The sequence below is a fragment of the Chanodichthys erythropterus genome, chromosome 20, assembly GCF_024489055.1.
Source record: "Chanodichthys erythropterus isolate Z2021 chromosome 20, ASM2448905v1, whole genome shotgun sequence".
NCBI classification, from domain to species: domain Eukaryota; kingdom Metazoa; phylum Chordata; class Actinopteri; order Cypriniformes; family Xenocyprididae; genus Chanodichthys; species Chanodichthys erythropterus.
This window is the reverse complement of record NC_090240.1, coordinates 26,962,780-26,987,168: the sequence shown is the minus strand read 5'-3', so window position 1 is coordinate 26,987,168 and position 24,389 is coordinate 26,962,780. Positions and strand designations below refer to the sequence as shown.

At 37.4% G+C, this 24,389-nt stretch overlaps 1 protein-coding gene across 4 annotated transcripts; it reads left to right on the top strand.

Moving 5' to 3' along the window:
* The first annotated feature begins 714 nt into the window (after positions 1 to 714).
* flnb (filamin B, beta (actin binding protein 278)) lies at positions 715 to 23,845 on the top strand. 4 transcript variants are annotated; one of them, XM_067372355.1, is made up of 43 exons: positions 715 to 1,126; positions 2,922 to 3,170; positions 3,297 to 3,394; positions 3,513 to 3,630; positions 5,374 to 5,511; positions 5,606 to 5,732; positions 5,811 to 5,947; positions 7,047 to 7,240; positions 7,389 to 7,502; positions 7,587 to 7,730; positions 8,235 to 8,313; positions 10,054 to 10,166; positions 10,238 to 10,820; positions 10,923 to 11,034; positions 11,340 to 11,497; positions 11,610 to 11,714; positions 11,795 to 11,891; positions 12,010 to 12,194; positions 12,280 to 12,403; positions 12,666 to 12,829; positions 12,923 to 13,046; positions 13,194 to 13,390; positions 13,478 to 13,604; positions 13,695 to 13,870; positions 13,948 to 14,068; positions 14,182 to 14,318; positions 14,400 to 14,523; positions 16,567 to 16,742; positions 16,852 to 16,975; positions 17,102 to 17,156; positions 17,271 to 17,373; positions 17,450 to 17,590; positions 17,730 to 17,858; positions 19,086 to 19,259; positions 19,350 to 19,508; positions 19,706 to 19,909; positions 20,045 to 20,197; positions 20,508 to 20,630; positions 20,727 to 20,993; positions 21,116 to 21,253; positions 23,132 to 23,245; positions 23,343 to 23,531; positions 23,648 to 23,845. In XM_067372355.1, the coding sequence occupies exons 1-43, from the start codon at positions 814 to 816 to the stop codon at positions 23,833 to 23,835; spliced, it is 6,795 nt and encodes a 2,264-aa protein (XP_067228456.1). In that variant the 5' UTR covers positions 715 to 813; the 3' UTR covers positions 23,836 to 23,845. The 4 variants fall into 4 exon arrangements, with proteins under 4 accessions (XP_067228456.1, XP_067228457.1, XP_067228458.1 ...); XM_067372356.1 differs by having other exon boundaries at positions 11,337 to 11,497; positions 11,813 to 11,891; XM_067372357.1 differs by having other exon boundaries at positions 11,337 to 11,497; positions 13,969 to 14,068.
* Positions 23,846 to 24,389: the final 544 nt, after the last annotated feature.

Here is a 24,389-nt window from a genome sequence, read left to right as displayed (position 1 = left end):
AGATTCCGGAAAGAAATAACTCTCATGAGCTAGTTCTTTTAATGAATCACTGCCTTATATTTCTTTCAATGTGTAAGAATATGTAAACAAAGTGGACATTTTATAATTGAAATGAATCAAATTAAAAGCTTGTGAATCAGAATCGAATCAAATTGTGAAATGGATACCAAGCACTAAAAACCTTATTGTAAAATGTTTAGATTTTTTGGGAAAAAAACCCCCAAACATTCTGGGCACATAAGCACACTCCCACTAAATAATGGCCTCATAACCAAGAATGTAATAAACCTGCAGCCAAAGGCACACGCTTCCATGGTGTAATGCAGTCCGCCCCAATGAGTCATCCCTCCTTGGTACCGCATGGGAAATATGAGGACGTGCCCCGATCAAAAGAGCTCTGGCAATAATACGCTCAGTTTATTCTGGAGTAAATGAAGTGTAACGTCACCAGCGATAAGGTTATCGGCAACAGTGATGTCAGATGTTCATCTGGCTTCAGGTGGGAATTAGCTGAATTCCCCAGGCCTGAGGATCCTGTTTCTGACCTCTGTCTTCAGAGTAAATACATTCTTCAAGCACTGATGTAACTAGAATCTGTTTTTATTATTCCTTTGCACAATGTGGGGCTGCGGCATGATGACACGGTTAATGTCAGAGTAAAAACAGCTCTCTGAGGCGCTGTCTAATCATAATTATGGGCCAGAATTGGGGGTTGTAAGGCACTCCCACCACCAGCAAAGCTACATGAACGCTTCATGCTTCTTCTTAGTTTGGTATAAAAGCTTTCGAACTCCACACTGATCAGAGAGAGCGATGGGTGACTTTAAAGATAGTGTTACTGCAGCTGCAATCAACCTGGCAGATGATGCCCCATGGAAAAAGATACAGAAGAACACCTTCACACGCTGGTGCAATGAACACCTGAGGTCTGTGGAGCTGCAGATCAGCGATCTTAAGTTTGATCTGAGCGATGGCCTTGTCCTTATCTCGCTGCTGGAGGTCCTGAGCCATAAGAGGATGTTTAGAAAGTACCACACCAGACCCACCTTCAGACAGCTCAAGCTAGACAATGTTTCGGTGGCTCTGGAGTTTTTGGATCATGAAAAGGTTAAGTTGGTTTCTATAGGTAAGTTACAACCTGCCTGAACTCTTTCAGAAGAAGGTGTTTGCAAAGATTTACAGCATTTGTTTTCTTGAGATATTTTAAAACTTTTTAAAAATCTTGTTTCTGAATATTAAGAGTTCATAATAAAGCTATCTGCTGTTTTAATGTGAGGTATGAAAATATGTACAAGACCAGTTAAATAAGAATAAAGATGAGTTGGAGAGAATGAATGCTATAAAAGACTTATGATCAGGTTTGTTTTATATAAACGGAAACACCATAGGGACTGTGCCAAATTATTTAATTTGGTATATATATATATATATATATATATATATATATATATATATATATATATATATATATATATATATATATATATATATATATATATATATATATATGAGTAAAAAACAAAAGTGCTTATTGTGCAGATAAACGGGGCTAAGGTGAAATAATCAGAGTTTATACTTCCCTTAAATTAAAAGCATGTAGTATTAGAATGAACAAACCATAATTCACTTCTAATTATAATAATTACACTAAATATTGAGTATAATTGTCTTTATGCTATTAACAATGCTTCTGGCTGACAAGCCGAGGTTATTAAACCATATCGGTTAACATCATTTTAACACGGTTCGTAAATATGGGAAGAATGAGGCGGGAACCGGCGAACATTCAACAAAACTTTACTTCAAAATAAACAAATACAAAACGAAAGTAATTCCCACACAAACATGATAAAACATAAAATAAAGTCCAGGCCTGGTCCTCTCTCGTCCTTCACGGTCGTCGCTCCTCCTTTTATGCTCCCGGAGCTCCTCCGTGAGAGACTCTCGTGCCACCGACCTCGCGCCGTTCCCTCACGGCTCTCGCCCATCCTGGTCGCCACAATCATGTACTCATTTGAAGTGAAGCAAGGCATTTTTTTTTTTTTTTTTTTTACACAAATGCATCGTTTCGCCCGATGCGTCAGGATAATATAAAAGAATGTGTCAGGATATTTATTAAAATATCTCCAATTGTGTTCATCAAAAAGAAGAAAGTCATATACACCTAGGATGGCTTGAGGGTGAGTAAAGCTTAAAGGGTTTGTTCACCCAAAAATGAAAATTCTGTCATTTATTACTCACCCTCATGCCATTCCACATCCGTAAGACCTTCGTTTATCTTCGGAACACAAATTAAGATATTTTAGTTAAAATCTGATGGCTCCGTGAGGCCTCCATAGGAAACCATGTCATTTCCTCTCTCGAGATCCATAAAGGTACTAAAAACATATTTAAATCAGTTCATGTGAGTACAGTGGTTCAATATTAATATTATAAAGCGACGAGAATATTTTTGGAGCGCCAAACATAACAAAATAACGACTTATTTAGTGATGGCCGAATTTCAAAACACTGCTTCAGGAAGCATCGGAGCACAGATGAATCAGTGTATCGAATCTGCTGTTCGGAGCACCAAAGTCACATGATTTCAGCCGTTGGCAGTTTGACACGCGATCTGAATCATGATTCGATACACTGATTCATTTGTGCTCCGATGCTTCCTGAAGCAGTGTTTTGAAATACTGAACCCTTTAAGGTAATTTTCATTTGAAAGTGAACTAATCCTTTTAAAGCTAAAGTTTTTTTTTTTGAAACTAATAAAAATGACTAAAACTTTAACTAAAGTTAAATATAAAAGCTAAATCTAAATAATGAAAAAAAATAAACTAATGGTTTATAAATTACTTAAAACTTATGTTACCAAGAGAAGGTCTCCATCTTGAAGGAACAAACAGACACACACCTTCAATGTCTCCATACAGACAGTAAGGCCATAGTGGATGGGAATTTGAAGCTGATCCTGGGTCTAATTTGGACCTTGATACAGCATTACTCCATCTCCACCCCGGTGTGGGAGGATGAGGCAAACGATTCTGTCTCCAAACTGACTCCAGAGATGAGGCTTCTGGGATGGATCCAAAACAAAGTCCCTGAACTGCCAATCACTAACTTCAGCCATGACTGGCAGGATGGCAAGGCCCTTGGTGCATTAGTGGATGGACTGGCACCAGGTAAACCAAGTTTTTCTTTAACTCCCCATTAACATGTTTTTTTTTTCCATGTTTTGATTGGGAAAAAGTGTTTTTTTTTTTGGCAGAGGTTTTCATCTTGCGAAATTATTATTTGTGCTTACGCAGGCTTGTGTCCTGACTGGGAGAGCTGGGATACAGTGCATCGGGTGAGCAACACTAAAGAAGCCATGCAGCAAGCAGATGACTGGCTTGGAATTCCACAGGTGAGTTCAACCAGAATAATATATTCGCTTGGTGTACATTTTGATAACATCCTCAGTGATTCTGTCGTCCTATTTTGTGAATTTGTAATCATTATTTTGTTTTATTACATTTATTAAGCTCATAGCCCCAGAGGAGATTCTTGATCCAGCTGTGGATGAGCAGTCAGTGATGACATACCTCTCACTTTTCCCCAAAGCCAGACTGAAACCTGGAGCCCCACTCAAGCCAAAGAAAGGTTTGGCCCATTATAAACCCCCTGCTGTTTAGCTTTTTAGTGTCGTCAACTAAAACAAGGACAAGAGATAAAGGATGCATCGTGATGATAATTTAATGAGAATTTTTAGTAAACCTTTTGTTGACTAGAAGATTTTCTGTAGGGTTGCACTGATATGCCAGTCCTTATGAGTGAATCATTAAATCAGTCATTTAAATGATTTGTTCGAAAAGACTTATTCAAGAATGAAATGCCACTCCTTTTGTTGCTCAGTAGTAAAGCCCCAATGTTGATGTAAACTATAACTAAAACATTTTGATAACTCTCCGAGAATTCAGGAAGTCCACACCACAGCTGTAACAATAAAAACACAGGGATACAATACTGTTGGAATCCACTTTTTAGAATTTTTTTTTTTTTCAGTTGATGAACTGCCAATAATAATCCACCCGACTTTAAAGAACTCAAACAAGTGCAGTGCAGATCAGTGGTGCGTGGTGGTGTTCTGAAATGAGGAGATAAAGTCCTTAATTTTGTTTTTTAATGTTTAATAGTCAACTTATTTTCATCAGGCTCGGTAAACATTGATCACAGATGAAGAGGTTACCTTTTCATTTCACCAAGCTGATTGCTCACTGAAAAAAATCCCTACAATCACGTTTTCAGTCCATTTCAAGTTTGATTTTGACATGACATAAAGCGATATTATCTGAATGGCTGAGTTGTTTATCGTCACGTAATGCACAAAGACAAGATGGTAAGATCCAAGCGCAGCTTTTAATGTGATAATCCAAAGTCGTATACCAAAAACAGAAAACCAGAGATACAAAGTGCACGTAACACAATACAACAAACCACAAACAAAGGCAGAAACAACTGAGTATAAATAGACAGAACACTAATGACAAAACTCAAAACAGCTGGTGCAATGAAGGGATAATGAGTCCGGAAAGTGGGTTATGGGAAATGAAGTTCAAAAAAGTGACGGTGAGAAGTAGTCCATGTTGGAGGGCCCTCTGGTGGCTAACTAGGGCACTCCATCTGGTGATCATGACATTTACTTGCTTTTTAATTATTCTTCCCATTATTAAATGCATCATTTTGTTCATTCATATTGATTAGCGAACTCTGAACGCGCACAAAAGCAAGAGGCAGGATTTATCACACGAACCAATCATATCCAATCATAGCACAATGGAGGCATTGCCTCCTCTCACGTGACTTCCCCCCCATTCATTCTCAATAACCCCCCACTAAACTCACCGCACGCTTTAGGGTGTCTTTTTTAAGTCGATGGGATCAGCAGAGGTACACTGCAGGTGTCACTTTTGGACAATGTTACTTTGGGAAAATTATTGATTCTAATTTTTTTGCATCGTTTTATTATTCTAATATGGATTATTTTCTCATCCAATTTTGAGGAAGCATTGCATTCCTTGCCTCCTCGGAGGAAATGCCCTTGGTGCAGATCTGGTATCTTCCACTGGTGTAGATGCTAATATAGTTATTGTTCTTGGTGTAAATGGGCTTAAATTCTGATTTGGCTTTATTGGAACTGTTTTCGTAGGTGGAGCAAATGAATATTAGAAATACTATGTCTAAAATGTAAGTTACTTAATATTGAAATGTTGTATAAAAGCAATATAACACTTGCAGTTGTGCTGTTGTTGGTTTCAATTTAAGCAGCACCTGTGTCTTCATACCTACGGTCAACACCTTTAAGTGCAATGACATGTTGTCAGCTATTATTATTTTTTATTTCAGTGCCAAAACCCAAAGCCTGTTGTGCCACAGGTCGGGGATTGCAGTCAAAAGGCATGAGAGTAGGTCAGCTGGCCGAATTTAAAGTGGACACCTGCAAAGCTGGGCCTGGAAATCTGGAGGTCCTTATTAGAGACCCTAGTGAGTCCATAATCTCCCCATAATCTATCTAAACATATACAAATAATTATGTAACCCCTTTGTGGTCTAAATGAAATGTCATCCTTTCTGTCAGGTGGCAAAGCAGTGTCGGTCAGACAGAAGGATGCACTTGAAGGTGTTTATTCCTTCGAATATACACCCACTGCTAAAGGAGATCACACAGTGGACATCACCTGGACCGGTCAGCACATTGCCAAGAGGTTAGCTCTCATTTACACAAGTTCAACAAAGAGAAACATTACCATTCAATTTCAATGATATGTTCTTTTCTATTACAGCCCATATAAAGTCCATGTTGGTTCAGAAGCTGGTCCACAGAAGATCCGAGCATGGGGACCAGGATTGGAGGGAGGGACTGTGGGCTTGTCAGCAGATTTCTTGGTTGAATCTCTTGGTGTGGACTCTGGCATGCTGGGTGAGTGGATGTTTATGTAGATAATGTATTACGTACTAATAAAATGGTATAGCTAAGCAATTTTTATGTTATGTTACAACTATATATTATATTATATTTTATTTTGTTATAATTATGTCAATTTTCACAGATAATGTATTACTAAAAATTGGTATATCTAAGCAATTTAAATATACTATACACCTTTTACATACTAAAGGATTAGTTCACTTCCGAAGAAAAATTTCCTGATAATTTACTCACCCCCATGTCATCCAAGATGTTCATGTCTTTCTCTCTTCAGTTGAAAATAGATTAAGGTTTTTGAGGAATACATTCCAGGATTCTTCTCCATATAGTGGACTTCAGTGGGGTTCACCGGGTGGAAGGTCCAAATTGCAGTTTCAGTGCAGCTTCAAAGGGCTCTAAACGATCCAATTAAAATTTATATACTTTTTAACCATAAATGCTTGTCTTGCACTGCTCTGCGGTGTGCCACGCATTACATTGAAAGGTCATGCGTGACGTAGGCGGAAGTATGGCGAAAACCTTTTTTTTTTCTCCTCCAACTTCAAAATCGTCCGATATCATTGTTTTACTTAATCTTTTCATGTTCGCTTTGTAGTCACTGGATCGGTACTTCCACCTATGTCACGCATGACCTTTGTAACATGATTACATCATGCATGGCAGATCGCACAGCAGTGCAAGATGAGCATTTGTGGTTAAAAAGTATACACATTTTTATTTTTATTTTTTTTAAGAAAATGCCTGACTGTTTCACTAGATAAGACCCTTATTTCTCGTCTGGGATCGCATAGAGCTCTTTGAAGCTGCATTGAAACTGCAATTTGGATTTTCCACCTGGTGAACCCCACTGAAGTCCACTATATGGAGAAAAATCCTGGAATGTTTTCCTCAAAAACCCTTAATTTCTTTTCGACTGAAGAAAGAAAGACATGAACATCTTGAATGGCATGGGGGTGAGTAAATTATCAGGAAATTTTCATTTAGAAGTGAACTAACCCTTTAATATACATACATACTATATACATATTATATTGCTATTATGTTTTTTTTTTATATAGTTATATCACTTTCCACCTATTATCTTTCCAAGGATTTGCCATTGAAGGTCCATCTCAGGCAAAGATCACATGTGATGACCACAATGATGGCTCCTGCATTGTGCGGTTCTGGCCGACTGAGGCCGGTGAGTATGCTGTACACGTAATGTGTGATGATGAAGAAATCCAGGACAGTCCCTTTATGGCTTCCATCAGACTTAAAAGAAAAGACTTCCACCCTGAAAAGGTAAACTCCTCTCTCCTAATAATATGTTTATGCAGACATGTGTCCAGTGTGAGAGCCCTTTCTCTTTTCAGAGAGATCCATTTTGTATGAATGACATATTTTTATTAAATGTGAAATTATTTCATAATTTATGCATGTTGGGTTTCAGGTGAAAGTAGAAGGACCAGGTGTTTCCCAAACTGGGTGCATAGTGAACCTCCAAACCCAGTTCACTGTAGATACCAAGCAAGCTGGTGAAGGAGAACTTAAAGTTTGTGCTCAGGTACTAATACAGTGAAATATTTATACATTTTTATTCCAATGAAAAAGCACTTTTAATTTTCAGAGTGGTTTGACTTTTTCACAGAGAGCAGATGGAGAATGTGTAAATGTTAGTGTTGCCTCTGAACAATCTGGTGTCTTTGTCTGCTCCTACATCCCTTCATCTCTCTCCAAACATACCATTACTGTGGCTTGGGGAGGAGTCATGGTTCCTGGCAGTCCTTTCATTGTGAGTGCATCTATTGATCTTTATAAACAGCAGTAAATATGATCTTTAGAATACAATGCGTACGGGTTAAGCAATACGAGAGAACATGATGTACAACAACAACTAATGCTAATTCTAATTCATTTCATTTACATGGTCTGATGAAGGTGGAGAACTCATTTTCCCCAATTTGTTTTCCATCATGTTGCATTAATGTTCCAGCATCTGTTGTGTTATTGCAATTCCATTTCATCTCACAATGGCTTTAAACCTGTCTAGAGATGATGTACAGCTGCTTAGCGCAGCAAGAGCTCACAGGAATGTAATAGCATGTTTATTAGTCTATTTGTACTGGCATTCCCTCTGTCATGGGGAAATGAAACTCTGCTTCTTGAAATTGCATGTGAAAAAACGTACATTAAGAAATGAGCCTACAAGCATCAAAATATAATCTTCAGTGCTTTGGAAGCCTATGATTGTGACACTGTAAGATTTTGTATGATCACTGCGTCATTACTGTTTCAGGTGACGCCCTGCAGGATTAAGATGACACTGTGTAGCCCAGTCTGGTTTAAACCAGATGGATCAGAAATGTATTACTCTGGTAAGTCTAAGGAACAGTTCTTCCAAAAATCATTTGCTCATCATCATGTTATTCCAGACATGTATGGTGGCATTTTTTCAGTGGAATGCAATAAGAAAATGTACTTTTTCATACAGTTTAGTGTGTGAATAACTAGCCCCCGGTTCACAGACAAGGCTTAAGCTTAGTCCCAGACTAAAATGCATGTTTGAGCTGTTTTAACTGAAAGCAACTTGTACTGACATATCTTAAAATATGTCAGTGCCATTGTTTTGTTTCAAGCTGCACACCAGTAATGTAGATTTCTAAAAGGTACTTAAATGTCATAATTGAACTAAGGCATAATCCTGGCTTAATCTAAGCCCTGTTTGTGAAACCACGCCTAGGTTATATAAAAAAAATAAAAAATATATATATATATATATATATATATATATATATATATTTTAATAATGTTTAAAAATGTAGTTAAAATAACTATAATTGATACATTGATATATTTAAAATGGTTAGTTCACCCAAAAATTCTGTCATCATTTAGTCACCCTCATGTAGTTTGAAACCTGTAAGACTTTCGTTCATCTTCGGAACACAAATGAAGAATTTTTATTTATTTATTTTTTATGAAACCTTAGAGCTTTCTGTTCCTCCATTGACAGCTATGTGACTACCACTTTGATGCTTCAAAAAGTTCATAAAGAGATCATAAAACTAATCCATATGAATTGAGTGGTTTAGTCCAAATTTTCGGAAGAGACATGATCATGTATGATATATGATGATCAGATTTAATTTTAAGCTTTTATTTACATATAAACATTGATCCGTTTACTTAATTCTTATTTACCAGTTGGGTTAAAACATGCATTTATACAATTCATAAGTGTGAGCAATCAAAGCTGTTTGTTAGGCTTAACTGCATTATACAGTAAGTGCCATATTTGATTTGAAAGATTACTTACAGTTCAATATACAGAAAAACCACATGAATTACTGATGTTTTCCACATGTGAAACACATGCACATGTGCACATGTGGTTTTGGAACAGCTCCCATGTGAAATCCATGTGATCACATGTGGAAAAATTAATGTGGTTTTTCTGTTTGGAATGACACGAGGGTGAGTAAATAATGCCAGAATTTTTGTTTTGGGGTGAAACGTTTCAGTTAAAGGTGCTAAAAAGGATCTTTTCGTCGACTGAGAAACCAAAGACTAAGTTTTTGAAATGAGCGCATGCATGAATTTCAAGGGAACGCCTCCCAAAACTCGTGCACGAGTATTGGAACACGAGTGTTTACCACCGGCATTCGCTGTGTCGTGTTAGTGGATTCATTATGTCGGACTCAACGCAGGTAACTGCAGTTGTTACTCCTGTCTCCTGACAAAAACATTGCATGTGGCGCCTGTGGAGTGTGGAAAGTTACTGGAGCGCACGTCTCTCACAAGGAACGTCATGGCAGTGATTGACAAGCCAGAGGGCCAATCATTTACGCGATGATCGTGTAAACGATTGGCTGATGTTTTTAAGGCCCTACCTCGTGCACAGATGATGTATATTAATATTATTCCTTTCAGTGCACCTAATAAATAGTCTTTTATCAGTTAGTAAAGACAGTTTCAAGTAATATTACAAAAATGTATAAAACAAAACATCCTCTTTAGCACCTTTAAAACTAATGTTATTAAAACATCAAAAATTATCATAGCACCTTTAATTGTGAAAACAGACATTTCTGAGTTTGTTATCTGATTGTGTGAAGATGAAGAGATGGACCTTGATGAAGACTTTCCAGACAATGTATGGCCTGGTGGTCATGGAGAACTTATTATGAAAATAATCAGCCCGTCAAACGTCCCAAGCGATGCCACAAAGGTATAGAGTCGTACAAATTCTGTGAACTGACTTGAAAGAACAGTACAGTCAGATTTTGTTTGTTTCTTCAGGTAAGGGCTCATGGTCCAGGCCTAAAAGAAGGTGTTCTTGGAGAACAAGCAGAGTTTATCATTGACACAAGCAGAGCAGGCAGTGGACGACTTGCCATAAGGGTGGAAGGACCCTGTAAAGTTACACTAAAATGTCTGGACAATCAAGATGGCACTTGTACAGTGTTTTACCTCCCCACAGAGCATGGAATGTACAAAATAAATGTCCTTTTTGACAACTCTCACATAACTGGCTCTCCATTTGAGGCTGTTATACAGAAGCCGATTGACCCATCTAAAATTTTGGTAACAGGCCCTGGCCTGCTACAGGGGAAAGTCGGGGAACCTTGCATTGTAAATATAGACTGTGCAATGGCAGGATCTGGAGATCTGTCTGTGCAGGCTGTCTCTGACTCAGGAGTCATTGTCCCAACCGTTGTGAAGGAGAATGAAGATGGCACCTACACAGCAGTTTATGTGCCTCTAACTGGAGGCGTATATACACTGCTTCTGAAATATGGAGGAAAAGTGGTGCCCAATTTCCCTGCTAAAGTTGTTGTGGATCCAAAGGTATACAAAAGCCATGTAAAAGTGAGCAGGCAAGGTGAAAAGAATCCTAATGTTTGTCATATAATGATTAGTTTGCATTTGGATTGCATATTTTGTTTGTTATGAGTTTGTCTATTCATCCATTCCGCTTTTTCAGGAGGTATTGTGGTTGGTGAAAGGGAAACTGACACATGCCAAGTTGTTGCAGATGGTTTAGGGCTCCAAAAGGGCCTCGCTGGACATCCTAATGTGTTTAGTGTAAACGCCAGGTAAGGTAGTAGTTAAAGGGTTAGTTCACCCAAAAATTCTGTCATCATTTACTCACCCTCATGTTGTTCCAAACCTGTAAGACTTTTCATCATCTTCGGAACACAAATGAAGATCTTGTTGATGAAATCTGAAAGCTTTCTCTTCCTCCATAGACAGCTATATGACTACCACTTTGACGCTTCAAAACGTTCATAAAGAGATTGTAAAACTAATTCGGTTTAGTCCAAATAGAGACTTGATTGCTTTATATGATGAACATATTTAATTTAGGCTTTTATTTACATATAGTTTATTTTCTCAGCAGATCTTCAGTTGATGATCTGGGCATAACAGTGGAGGGTGCGTCTGAGTGTCAGGTGACATGCAAAGACAACGGTGAAGGCTTGTATAATGTGGAATATACTCCTTCAGTTCCTGGTGAATATAAGATCACCATTACCTGTGGAGACAAAAACATTCCAGGTAAGCTTTAAATTATGTGAAACAATTGTTATTGACTATTGTTTTTTTTAAATATTTTTTTATTATTATCTTATATTATTATTATTATTCATTTGCTGTCTGCATTCAACAGGAAGTCCATTTATTGCATCAGTAGAGGATGTTTCAAATACTGCAGATTCTGGACTCTGCATGCACACAGGGATTTGTTTATCTACAAATACTGTTACTCCTCATGGTAGGTCAGTTTTTATTTTTTGCTTTTTATGTCCAAGACATGTCTGCACATTATTTTAATTGGCTGTACTGAAATGACAGAGATCAAATACAATGGAGATGGGATTTACACAGCGAGTCAAGCTCCATCAATGGAAGACAGAGAGTCTCTCATAGATAGTCCTTATGGAAGCAGCAGGTTAGACAATCTTTTAAAGCAAAGTAAAGTAAATGATCTGGATAACTTGGAAGCAGAATATATTCAAAAAGCTGATTGTAACTGCATTCTTTACTTTTTTTTTCTTTCTAAATCTTAGTCCCATCCCTCTTCCTAATTGGGACTGTGATAGAGAGCTTCCCTTAGCTCATGGTGAGAATATGGCAGAGATTATTTTTCCAGGTTTTAAAGGTCGAATCTGCGGTAGAACTTCCCAAACTTTTACGATTGGCTGCAGTAGCAATGGAGAAGCACCTAAAACTGTTGCTGTGGTGAGACCTGATGGTGAGCACAAAGTAAAAAGATTCTAACACTTATATTTGCAATCATAGGAAAAATCTCTGAGATGCTTTGAATGTTTGCACTGTAGGCTCCATGGAGCTCCTGGAGCTGAAAAAAAGTGGAGATGGCACTTATAGTGTTGTCTATTTGCCCACCATGGATGGCTGCCATTTATTAGCAGTGAAATTCTCTAGTGAGGAGACTTTTAATAGGTGAGAAATGTTACATTTATTTGCTTAGCAGACTTAGCAGATATGTTCAATTTCATATAAATAAGAAAAATTCCAAGTCAAAAGTCTTTTTATTTTTATGTAAAGAGCATCAGTGTTGTAAGACTACCCAAAATGTAGGAAAATATATTAATAAAAATTGTAATTTTATTTTTATCAATTAAATGTTATTTTTAAATAGTTGAGAATGTAGTTTATATTATTATAATTATTTAAATATAGTATATTTATTTATTTTTTACAGACAGTTCACGTTTCAAGTGTTGCAGATAGATGATACAGCTCAGGTTAATGTAGCAGGTCCAGGTCTGACATCAGGAATGTGTGCCCAGCATCCTCAAACATTTACTGTCGACTCCACCTCCACAAAAAAAGTTCCAGAGTTTGTTGCCATAATGACACCAGATGGTATTACTCTATGTATTATATTGGATTACAACTACTAATGTCATATACCAGTAAAAATTGTTAATGTTGCATATCTTAATCATCATTAAATAGGCTTGACTGAGATATGTGAGGTCAGAGATAATGGCGATTGGACATGCACCGTAAACTACACCCCTTCAATGGAAGGTCTTCATTCTTTGATGCTCAAATATACTGAAGATGCTTCATTTTGCAGGTATGAGCATTGCATTCATAGGTATGAATTATTGAGTAAATGCATAGTGATGGGACTCAGCAGATCCACCTTCAACTGACATGACAAATTTGCCTTTGGTGGATTACGATCAAGCACAATAATATGATGCATGTTGTTACTTTACAGTCCTTTCAAGTTTCGAGTGCTGCCTATACCTGATTCTGATTATAAGCATCATGGAGGTCAAGGCTTAAGGAAAGGGACTCCAGCTTTTGGATTAGATTTAGAGTCACAACTGTGTGTAAACACTCCTCAGACCTTCACAATTGATGGTAGTAGCACGGGACAGCCACCAGAGACTGTAGCTGTTGTTACACCTGATGGTGAGAATGTAATTGAGACGATGTTTGTTTTGTTGGGTTTCATACAGTTTTAAACAGTAAAATTTGACTAAATGTTGCACTTTGCAGGCAAAATCATGCTATTAAGTGCCAAAGACAATGGAGATGGAACATACTTAGTGGCATACTCTCCCTCTGTTGAGGGATCTCACTCAATTATGGTCAAATATACCAATGATGACGATTCCTTTAGAAGGTAAAGCTGCAGATAACTGAGATTTTAGTGTGAAGTTACCCAATACACGCAGACCATGTCCTGAGATACTTATATCACGCTATCTTTCAGTCCTATCAGGTTTCATGCCATACCTTCTCACTCTGGTAGAAGGGATAAAGATGTCTTGAATAAAGAGGAACATTCTAGTCAGGAGGGAAGTGTCCATAGCAATGCTAAGGCTCCTCAAACATCTGCTAATGGCTACAGTGTGGCACCAGAGACTGACACCATAGTGAAAGCTAATGGTTTGTTTGATATATTGCTGACATTTGCATGGCTGTGATTGCTAGGGTAATCAATCACATGGGGTTTTTACATGTAGGCTCATTCAAACCCTCCACAGATGTGATGGGCAACAGGGACAGAACTTGTAAGATGACTTGCGCACCAAATATGGAAAATTCTGTGATGGACAAATACACCAGTGAAGAGACTTTAAGAAGGTATGAAAGTGTATTTGATGGGTCTGTTTTAGGCCGTACTGTCATGTACAATAAATTGTAACACTTTATTCTTTCTACTACCAGAAACATTTGGTGTTTTATTTGTTTCATAGCCTCTCTGAGTTCCAGGCAGACTTAACTGTTGAAAATACAGAACCAAAGATTTGTACTCAAATTCCTCAGTCGTTCAGAATCAACTGTAGTAAATCTGGGAAGCCGCCTGAGTGTGCGCTGGTGATCACCCCCAACGGTGAGGACCAGCTTCTCTTGAAAAAGTTTTCAGATTTCTATGGCTGTATCCTGAGTAACTGACAAAGCTTCATACCTACAGGAAAGGCTGAACTGACAGAGGTCAAAGAAAACCCAGATGGGAGTTACTCTGTGAAATATTCTCCCGCCATAGATGGTCTTCACTCTTTGATGGTCAAATATGCTGATGATGATTCATACTGCAAGTAAGAATAGATGTTTTTTTTTTTTTTTTTTTTTTTTTTTTTTTAGTAAAATAGTAATAGTAAAATGTAGTTGTTGTTTTTTATTGTATGAAAAATGTATAATAATAATAATAACTTTTTTTAAATGCTATTATTGTAGTAACAATTTATTAATACTAATAATAATATTTATTATTATTGAAATAATGTTAATTTTAATTTTAATTTTACTACTAACAACTTTTCATTGTTTTAAATTTTTTTTTAAAATTGTTAATTTTTTTACTATTAATGATAATAATGCAAAACTAATTATTATTTATATTAATTTATAAAATGGTTAGTTCCTGTCCTTGATACACAATAAAAAACGTCTATGACCGCTTCACCCAGCGGTTTTGTGTATTACTAAACCCATAGCAACCACTCTTAGCAATGTAAACTGTATGTTCTCAGTTTATATTGTTCATTGAAGCTTGCTGTATTATGTAGAAGAGTATTGTGAGAAAGAGATCGAGTGAACAAGTTTATTACCTGCATTCAGATTTAGCACTTTCCTTCAGGTCAGTCCTATGTTCATAATAAAATCTGTTTAAAGGTGCCCTAGAACTTCTTTTTAAAAGATGTAATATAAGTCTAAGGTGTCCCCTGAATGTGTCTGTGAAGTTTCAGCTCAAAATACCCCATAGATTTTTTTTTTATTCATTTTTTAACTGCCTATTTTGGGGCATCATTAAATATGCACCGATATATAGGTTGCGGCCCCTTTAATTCTCGTGCTCCCCCTCCCCCGGAGCTCGCGCTTGCCTTGAACAGCATAAACACAGTTTACACAGCTAATATAACCCTCGAAATGGATCTTTACAAGAGTTTCGTCATGCATGCTGCTTCCATACATCGGATCATGTAAGTATAGTATTTATTTGGATGTATTACATTTGATTCTGAATGAGTTTGAGGCTATGCTGCGTGGCTAAAGCTAACATTACACGCTGTTGGAGAGGTTTATAAAGAATGAAGTTGTGTTCATGCATTATACAGACTGCAAGTGTTTAAAAATGAAAGCGGCTCTTGTCTCCTTGAATACAGTAAGAAGAAATGATGGTAACTTTAACCACATTTAACAGTACATTAGCAACATGCTAGCGAAACATTTAGAAAGACAATTCACAAATATCACTAAAAATATCATGTTATCATGGATCATGTCAGTTATTATCGTCCATCTGCCATTTTTCGCTATTGTTCTTGCTTGTTTACCTAGTCTGATGATTCAGCTGTGCAGATCCAGACGTTAATACTGCCTGCCCCTGTGTGATGCCTTGAACATGGGCTGGCATATGCAAATATTGGGGGCGTACACCCCGACTGTTACGTAACAGTCGGTGTTATGTTGAGATTCGTCTGTTCTTCTGAGGTCTTTTAAACAAATGAGATTTATATAAGGAGGAAACAATGGAGTTTGAGATTCACTGTATGTCATTTCCATGTACTGAACTCTTGTTATTCAACTATGCCAATATAAATTCAATATTTAATTCTAGGGCACCTTTAAATGTCTGGTGTACTATCTTGCCTTTTTAACAGTTAAGGGGTTTTCCCGTGTCTGACAGCGCTAGTCAAAGCATTTGTCAGTTGCGTGTTGTTCCGTGTTCACAACAATTCAGTCTTTTCATTGAAAAAGTTTTCACTACTGACTGACACACTCATAAAGACAGTCTTTGCCGCCATCTAATGGCATAGTAATGTAACTTCTGTTGCAGTTCATGGTTAGGGACCATTTTCCGGCGGAAGGAAGGCTTTAGTGACAGTTTACTTCATTAAACTTGCTCTGATGCATATTTTTTGGCTTTAATATTTGTATTGTGTGGTAACCATTTTATAAAAGCAATAAGGTACTCTAGGCTAGTACTGTATCGTGAATAAGTCACGGCCGTTACTTATTCACGATACAGTACATACACAGATACAATACAGCACAGCATCTCGTACCTTATTGCTTACTTATTTTATTTATTTATTTAGTATAACACTTGTCACGTCTGATTTCTATTTGTTTTTCAGTCCATTGAGGTTTCATGTCTTGCCTCACTCTGCTAGTGATGATGAGCATGGGATAAATACAACTGAGGTTTGTAGTAGACAATTAAAGGAAGATGTCTGTGCTCAAATTCCTCAAACTTTCACAGCTTGCTGCAACACTAATGAGGCCCTAGAGACTGACATGTCGAAACCTGATGGTGAGGCCCTGAATATATATATGATCATCAGTATCTATCTGTTTGGAAGTCATCAAATATTGACCAGAATTTAAAAGAAACCTTGTTTGTTGTGGTATTGATTCCTTAGGCACTAGAGATCTGGTTGGAGTGTTAAATAATGAGAACAGGACCTATGGAGCAACACACACACCCTCCGCTGAAGACGCTCACTCCTCAGCTGACAGAAATCCCAGTGAGGAGGATTTTCAAAGGTAAAATGGCCATTACAGTCTAGTCTTTATATAAACCATATGCATTAATCAGTCACTCTCAGTATCCTAATTCATTATTCACTAATTTGTGCTTTGTTTATCCCTTACCCCTGACACAAATTATAGTCACCAGCCATCATCCTCACAGGCTTCAAACGATCACATAGGTTTTCAAAACAAGGTATGAATTAGTGAAATTTATTCAAGGTTAATTTCAATCCATTTAATAATGTCTCGAGTCCTTGAGACATTTCATACCTTTAATGTCTTTAATATCTTCATTACTTCTCATCAGGCTGAGGGCAGAAATGTAATTCCTCTCGGTGCCATTAATCAGGCAGGGTTTATATCCTGTGATATAGTCCTGCCATCAGACTTAAGTGAAGGTGAAATTACAGGTGAGCTGTTGCTCTGGATTCAATTGCTCATTTTAATGATTGCATCCTCACATCATTATTTTAATGGCTTTCATAGGTGAGGTGATCACACCGTCTAGAAAGACAACACAGCCTGACGTGACTGATAACAAAGACGGTACCATCATTATAAAGTTTGATCCTTCAGAAGAAGGTCTTCACCAACTACTTATTAAATCGACCGGAAACGATCCACCAGGTTAGACCTCACACATCCTCTCTGGAAAACATTAACTTGTCCCTCTTCTTTTTGATCTTCATCAAACCATATATAGAAATGTTTCACTGCTGACATTACAAATCTATGGATTAAATAAGATTCTTTCTTCTTCCTGCAGTGCTTCCACTGCAGTATTATGCAAATAGTCTTGCTAATCGCAGCACGATGGCCTATGGACGAGGCCTTGTGTATGGAATTGCAAATGAGACGGCAACATTCACCATCTGTCAGGAGGATTCAGCCTTGAGTGAGCATTTGTTTTCTGATTCCATAATAACAGACTGCACACATTTTTGTGAAGTTGTACTCAACGGACGGACATGCACTGCCAGGGGGACCTGTGTATTCCACCCCCACCCCATATGTACACCCTCAGAGGGACATCATGATCACACCCCGCATCCCGCCGCCAAACGCGATCTCGATTTTCTAAAGAGTGTGACCCCTCACCTCCCTTGTAACACAATCATGATTTCTACAGAGTGGAACCCCCCCCCCACCACCATAACGCAACTTAACCCCCACCTCCCCTGTAATGCGATAGTGATTTAGGAACCACCCCTTTCTTGCTCGTTCTCTCTCCTCAACCGTCATACATCCCCTAATGCTGACTGGTTAGACGTTTGTTGTTGCTGTCGGTCTGACTAACTTCCTAACAGTGTCAATGAAAAAATACATACCCCACCTTTAATGCTATTGCGATTTCTATTGAGGGGGGAGTTCACGGATTTGCGCTATGCCACTGGTTGTACTGTATATTGTTTGTGCATCCAAAATTAGTTGACTTTTCACTGTGTGTGAAAAAAAGAAAAGAAAAAAAAAAACAGGAACCATGAGGTGGAAAGTCAAGTAGAAATTGTGCTGAAATGGGGCATCGGGGCAAAAAAAAAAAAAAACATGGCTGCCATCAATTCAAAATGAAATATCTCTCCCATTTCCCAGTGAATTTTTCCCATTCATTTTCCAAGCCAACCTACACGGTGAATCACAACATTCAAAAAACACGCAAAAAAAGTATTTGAAAATCAGACAAAAATACAAAGGTACAAGACTGGGCTTTAATGAGCGAAAGCACCACAGTCCCATTAAGTATTACGAAAGACAATCATATTTAAAAAATGGAGAAATATAATCAAAAACATTAAATAAATGGTTTTATATGTATAGAAACAGTAAATTAGGTTTTTTTGCAAAATGTGCAGATGTATATAAATGTTGAAGTAATATGACAGCACAGCATGGGTAATGTAGTTTTCCACCACAAATTCCATTGTTAAACATGATTATTCTAAAAAATAAGTTGAAATAATGCAGACTGACGGCTTCAGCCTCATAGCTCCCAGTAGGTCTGTCTTTAAAGATTTATAAGTTATTCTTAAAAGTCAATTTCCCTATTGAGAAAAAGAGCTTTTACTAAGGAACCCAACTGTTGCACTCTATGGACCCTAAAGTCATTTATATGTTATTTGCTCAGATGATCTGGACATCACAATCGAGGGTCCATCTGAGGCAGATGTGCGCTGCTTGGACAATGCAGATGGCACTTGTACTGTGAGCTACCTCCCAACTGAGCCTGGAGATTATGAGATCCAAGTTCAACACAATGACATGCCTATCCGAGGAAGCCCTTTCAATGCTAAAGTTACTGGTATGGCAACCCCTCCAAACCTCAAACCACTATTCATAATGGTATAGTGCTCAAATTAATACAAGCATGGTTTTTATAAACCCAATACAGATGGAAATATAAGAAGGTCACAGGTAAAACTGGGCAGTGCTGTTGACTTCACCATCAACATCACTGAAGAAGACATTAGCCAGCTCTCTGCCAGCATCATATCACCCACAGGCAATGATGTACCCTGCTTACTGAAAACACAACCTGACAGCCATCTCGGTGAGCCATCTATTAATATGCACACAGCTGCTGTTGGTAAAAATGGGATAAGTTATGGGTAGGGTTAGGTTTAAGGGCATGGATGGGGTTAGGACTAAATTTTTGGACAGGAATGTAGTTCCAAGATCAACAAAATATGACTTCTTTTGACCCCTTAGTTGGTGCCACTGTCAAACTTCACTTTGTTTGTTATGCAGGTGTATCATTCATCCCCAGAGAGGCTGGTGAGCATCTGGTCAGCATCATGAAGGACGGTGAGCATGTGGGCAACAGTCCCATCTCTCTTTCCATCAGTCAGGCAGAGATAGGAGATTCCAGCAAGGTGAAGGCTTTCGGCCCAGGCTTACATACAGGGCACACCTTCTGCATGTCTGAATTTGTGGTGGACACTTGGGATGCAGGTATGATAATATATAATCCAAATTAATTGATTTATGGCTTATGTTGAGATTTGGGTTGTATGTTATGATGGTGCAAATGTTATATGTGGTCTCTTTTTTATTAAAATTATTTCCTAAACTTCATGCAACCTGCAGGATATGGTGGGCTAACGGTTGTAATTGAAGGTCCCAGTAAAGTAGATGTTTACACTGAAGAGATGGAGCATGGAACCTGCAATATATCATACCACCCAATCAAGGCTGGGACCTACAAAATCTCCATTAAATTTTCAGATGAGCACATTCCAGGTTTAGAGAGCTGCCTCTTTATTATAATAATAATAATGAATTATATATAACGCAATGAAAAAGTAATAATTTCATTCAACAAGGATGAATTACTTTAATCAAAAGTGACAGTAAAGACATTTACATTGTTACAAAAAAAAAAAAAATGCTGCTTTTTAAATCTTCTGTTGATCAAAAAATCCTAAACAAAAAAATTAACCCCAAAATTTTAATATTAGGCAGCGCAACTGTGTTCAACATTGATAATAAGACTTTTTTACTTTCTAAGTACATTAAATGAATAATAACCCATTAAATTCCTCTTCCCCAGGGAGTCCTTTTACAGCTGTGATAACAGACCGTGGATTTATGAGAGAGAACATCACGCACAAACAGAAAGCAGCTCCTATTGCCAGCATTGGGAGTGAATGCAGCTTATTCTTTAAAATCCCGGGTTAGATGAATAGCACATCACATTAATCCAGATACTATATCTCACTTCTCAAGTACGTTGCAGTAATGTTAACAAACACATTCCCTTTCTTCACAGGCACTGATGCTGAGACTCTGTCTGCACACATCTATGAGCCATCAGGCACTCAAGGAGAGGCTGTTATTGTTGCTACAGGCAGTGACACTTATACAGTGAGCTTCCTAGCAAAAGAGATGGGAGTTTATAATGTAACCATAAAGAACCAAGGCCAGACAATCCCTGGCTGCCCACTCCAGTACACTGTCGGCCCACTTGGACAAGGAGGATGTGAAAGGATCCAGGTGTGGGGACAAGGCCTTCAGACAGCTCTGGCAAATGTTCCGGGTATCCCACGCATATTTCTCCATTTCTGTTTTATTAGCACAAGGTGTTTTGTTATGTACTGTGACAGCCAGCTAATTCAGTTGTGAGTCATATCAAAAGTATGTATTGATTTCATTTTGCAGCTGACTTTAATATTTGGTCCCGTGAGGCTGGAGCAGGAACTCTGTCCGTCTCAGTTGAGGGACCTGGAAAGATTGAGCTCCACTTTGATGATCGGCTGGATGGTTCTTGCATTGTGTCCTACACAGCACAAGAGCCTGGTGGGTAACTGATGCAGTATACCCTATGTAATGTTTAAAAAAGATATTATGGACATTGTCTGGGCATAGAAAATATGTTAGAAATATCCAGTGTACTTGAAAAGGGTTAGTTCACCCAAAAATGAAAATTCTGTCATTAATTACTCGCCCTCATGCTGTTCCACACCCGTAAGACCTTCGTTCATCTTCAGAACACAAATTAAAATATTTTTGATAAAAATCTCAGTGAGGCCTGCATTGCCAGCAATAACACTCCCTTTTTCAATGCCCAGAAAGCTAAAAACATGTTTAAAACATATTAAGTGGTTCAACTTTAATATGATAAAATGGCGAGAATACTTTTTGTGCACCAAAAATAACAAAATAGTGACTTTATTCCACAATATCTAGTGATGGGCGATTTCAAAACACTGATTTGAAACCAATGATTCGCTAAGCTTCAAAGCTTCATGAAGCAGTGTTTTGAAATTGCCCATCACTAGGATATTATTTAATAAAGTCACTATTTTGTTATTTTTGGCATACAAAAAGTATTTTAGTTGCTTTTATAATATTAAGGTTGAACCACTGTAGTCACATGAACTGTTTTAAATATGTTTTTAGTAGCAAGGGAGTGTTATTGCTGGCGATGCAGGCCTCACTGAGCCATCGGATTTCATCAAAAATATATTTATTTGTGTTCTGAAGATGAATGAAGGTCTTACGGATTTGGAACAACGTGAGGGTGAGTATTTAATGACAGAATTTTCATTTTTGGGTGAACTAACCCTTTAAAATTTAATTATGTATAACTTGCTTTACACAAGTTAGCATATGAGGATGTTAACTTGTCAATTGTGATCATTTTTTTTTTGACAATCTTTATTGTTTTGATAACATCATACATACCAATTCTTCTAAATTGTATCGAAGAGAATGAAATGTTTAACACTGAGGCGAACTAGCTAATACCCTAAAATATAACAGCATTCATCAAGTCCATTGCTACTGTTTTTACACTGTAAATTACTTGGTACCTATTTTTTCCTCCACCTAAAATGATGTGACTTTTTAGAGAATGATGTCATTAGGAATCTGGAATGATTTAAAATTATTTAAAATAAATTTGTGATACTATGACAAAAAGTATCTAATATTACATCTTTGAAATGTAAGTTAAAGCTGCTGTCCATAACTTTCTTTGTGTTCAAATGTATGTACAAAAATTATATTATGAGCGAGTACATAACGAATCCATTTTCCAAACCGTGTTTGTCTTATCCTTAATCACTATATTCGGACTATTTTAGACTAGTTCGGGTCGGCACCGCTGCGGACTAGCACAGTATCTGCGTGACTCGTCATAGACATAAACAAAGAGAAGTAGTTCCGGCTAAGATGTTCTTCCGCAAGACGCATGCAGTTCTGTTTATTAACCGCTAGAGCGCCAAAAGTTACGGAATGCAGATTTAAGCGTTTCATTTAATACATTAAGAATTAAGGCCCGTTCAAATCAAGGACGATAACTATAATGATAACAATAATGGTAAAGTTTTAATAATCATTCTAATTCTATGATAATAGGGAAATCCACGCCACAACTATAATGATAAGGAGGAATGATATTGTTGGAATCACTTTCAGAACGAATTTTCCAGCTGAACAAAAGCCAAGCAAAATCTATCCTGCAAACATTTAAAGTAGCAGACGTGTGTTTGTGTGGAGGCTAATATAGTTAACTTTAATAGTTATCATTTTTGGTGTGAATGGTAAATGTACTGCATATTCATAATGACACCAGTAAAACTACTCCATTAACATCAGCATATTGATTAATTATTTTCTGAGGAAGGGAAGGACCTATTTATAGACATATTTACAGAATTTGTTCTCTTGCAGGTGACTATGAGGTTTCAGTCATGTTTAATGAGGAGCACATTTCCGAAAGTCCATTCCTTGTGTCTGTCAGTGGCGCCACAGATAACAGTCTCACACAAGGACAAAGTTGCTCTGGTATGAATTAGCAATTTTTTGAAGACAATTTCCATTTTGCATGGGAGATATCTGAGAATGTAGTGTCTGATAGTACTTTGTTCTTTTCCTCCCATAGATCATAATCAGATGTGTAACCGTTACGAGGAACCTTCTCAGTCAGAGTTGGAGATAAACATATCATCTGACAGCAGTGCTGAGCCAGTTTTCCTGTCTAACGCTAGTAAAGTCATCTGCCATGGCCCAGGCCTGAGTAAGGGCATTCTAGGACGCAAAAACACTTTTTATGTGGACTGCAGTAAAGCTGGTGAGTGCAGCTTGACATTTGCTAGAATATTAAGTAATTAATTTTACTTAAGTAATGCAAAAGAAATGTCTCTCTCAGAACTGAGTGTAACTGTGTAGCTGCATTTTGTGTTGTAGGACAAAACCTTCTCTTTGTCGGCATGCATGGCCCCACTGTCCCCTGCGAGCGGTTGACGATCATTCACATGGGCGGACATCAGTACAGGATCAACTATGCCGTAAAGGAAAGGGGAAAATACACATTAGCAGTGAAGTGGGGAGATGAGCATATTCCAGGATCTCCGTTCCATATTAGAGTTCTATGAAATGCATTAATATGTATGTGTGTATATACACCGTTCAAAAGTTTTGGCTTGGTAGGATTTTTATGTTTTTGAAATAAGTCTCTTACGCTCTTCAAGTCTGCATACATTAGAGCAAAAATACAAAAACATATTTTTTTTGTATTTTTATATATTTTAGTATATTTTCAGCATCATTAGTGTCAGTGTCACATGACACTACATAAATCATTCTAATATGCTGTTTTGCTGCTCAAGAAATATTTCATATTATTATCAATGTTGAAAACGGTTGTGCTGCATAATATTTTTCTGCAAACTGTGATTCTTTTTTTAGGATTCTTTTATAAATGGAAAATCTAAGAACAGCATTTATTTGAAATGCATTTTTTGTGACAATGTAGAAGTCAAATGAATGGCCTTTCTTAATAAAAGTATCTTTAAAGATAAATCTGACTGAACCCAAACCTTTGAACGGTGGTGTACTCGGTATGTAAAAAATGTTTTTAAATTTTATAAATAATTATTTATATAATCATAGTAATAAATATTATTACTATATAAATAATAATATTTAT

What these genes read in the sequence shown, in the direction of transcription:
- flnb (XM_067372354.1), top strand. Translation starts at nt 814, where the DNA reads ATGGGTGACTTTAAAGATAGTGTTACTGCAGCTGCAATCAACCTGGCA. An exon ending in AGCTGTTGTTACACCTGATG is followed by an intron (nt 13,391 to 13,477) that starts GTGAGAATGTAA and finishes TGCACTTTGCAG; the next exon opens with GCAAAATCATGCTATTAAGT. An exon ending in ACATAGGTTTTCAAAACAAG is followed by an intron (nt 17,157 to 17,270) that starts GTATGAATTAGT and finishes ACTTCTCATCAG; the next exon opens with GCTGAGGGCAGAAATGTAAT.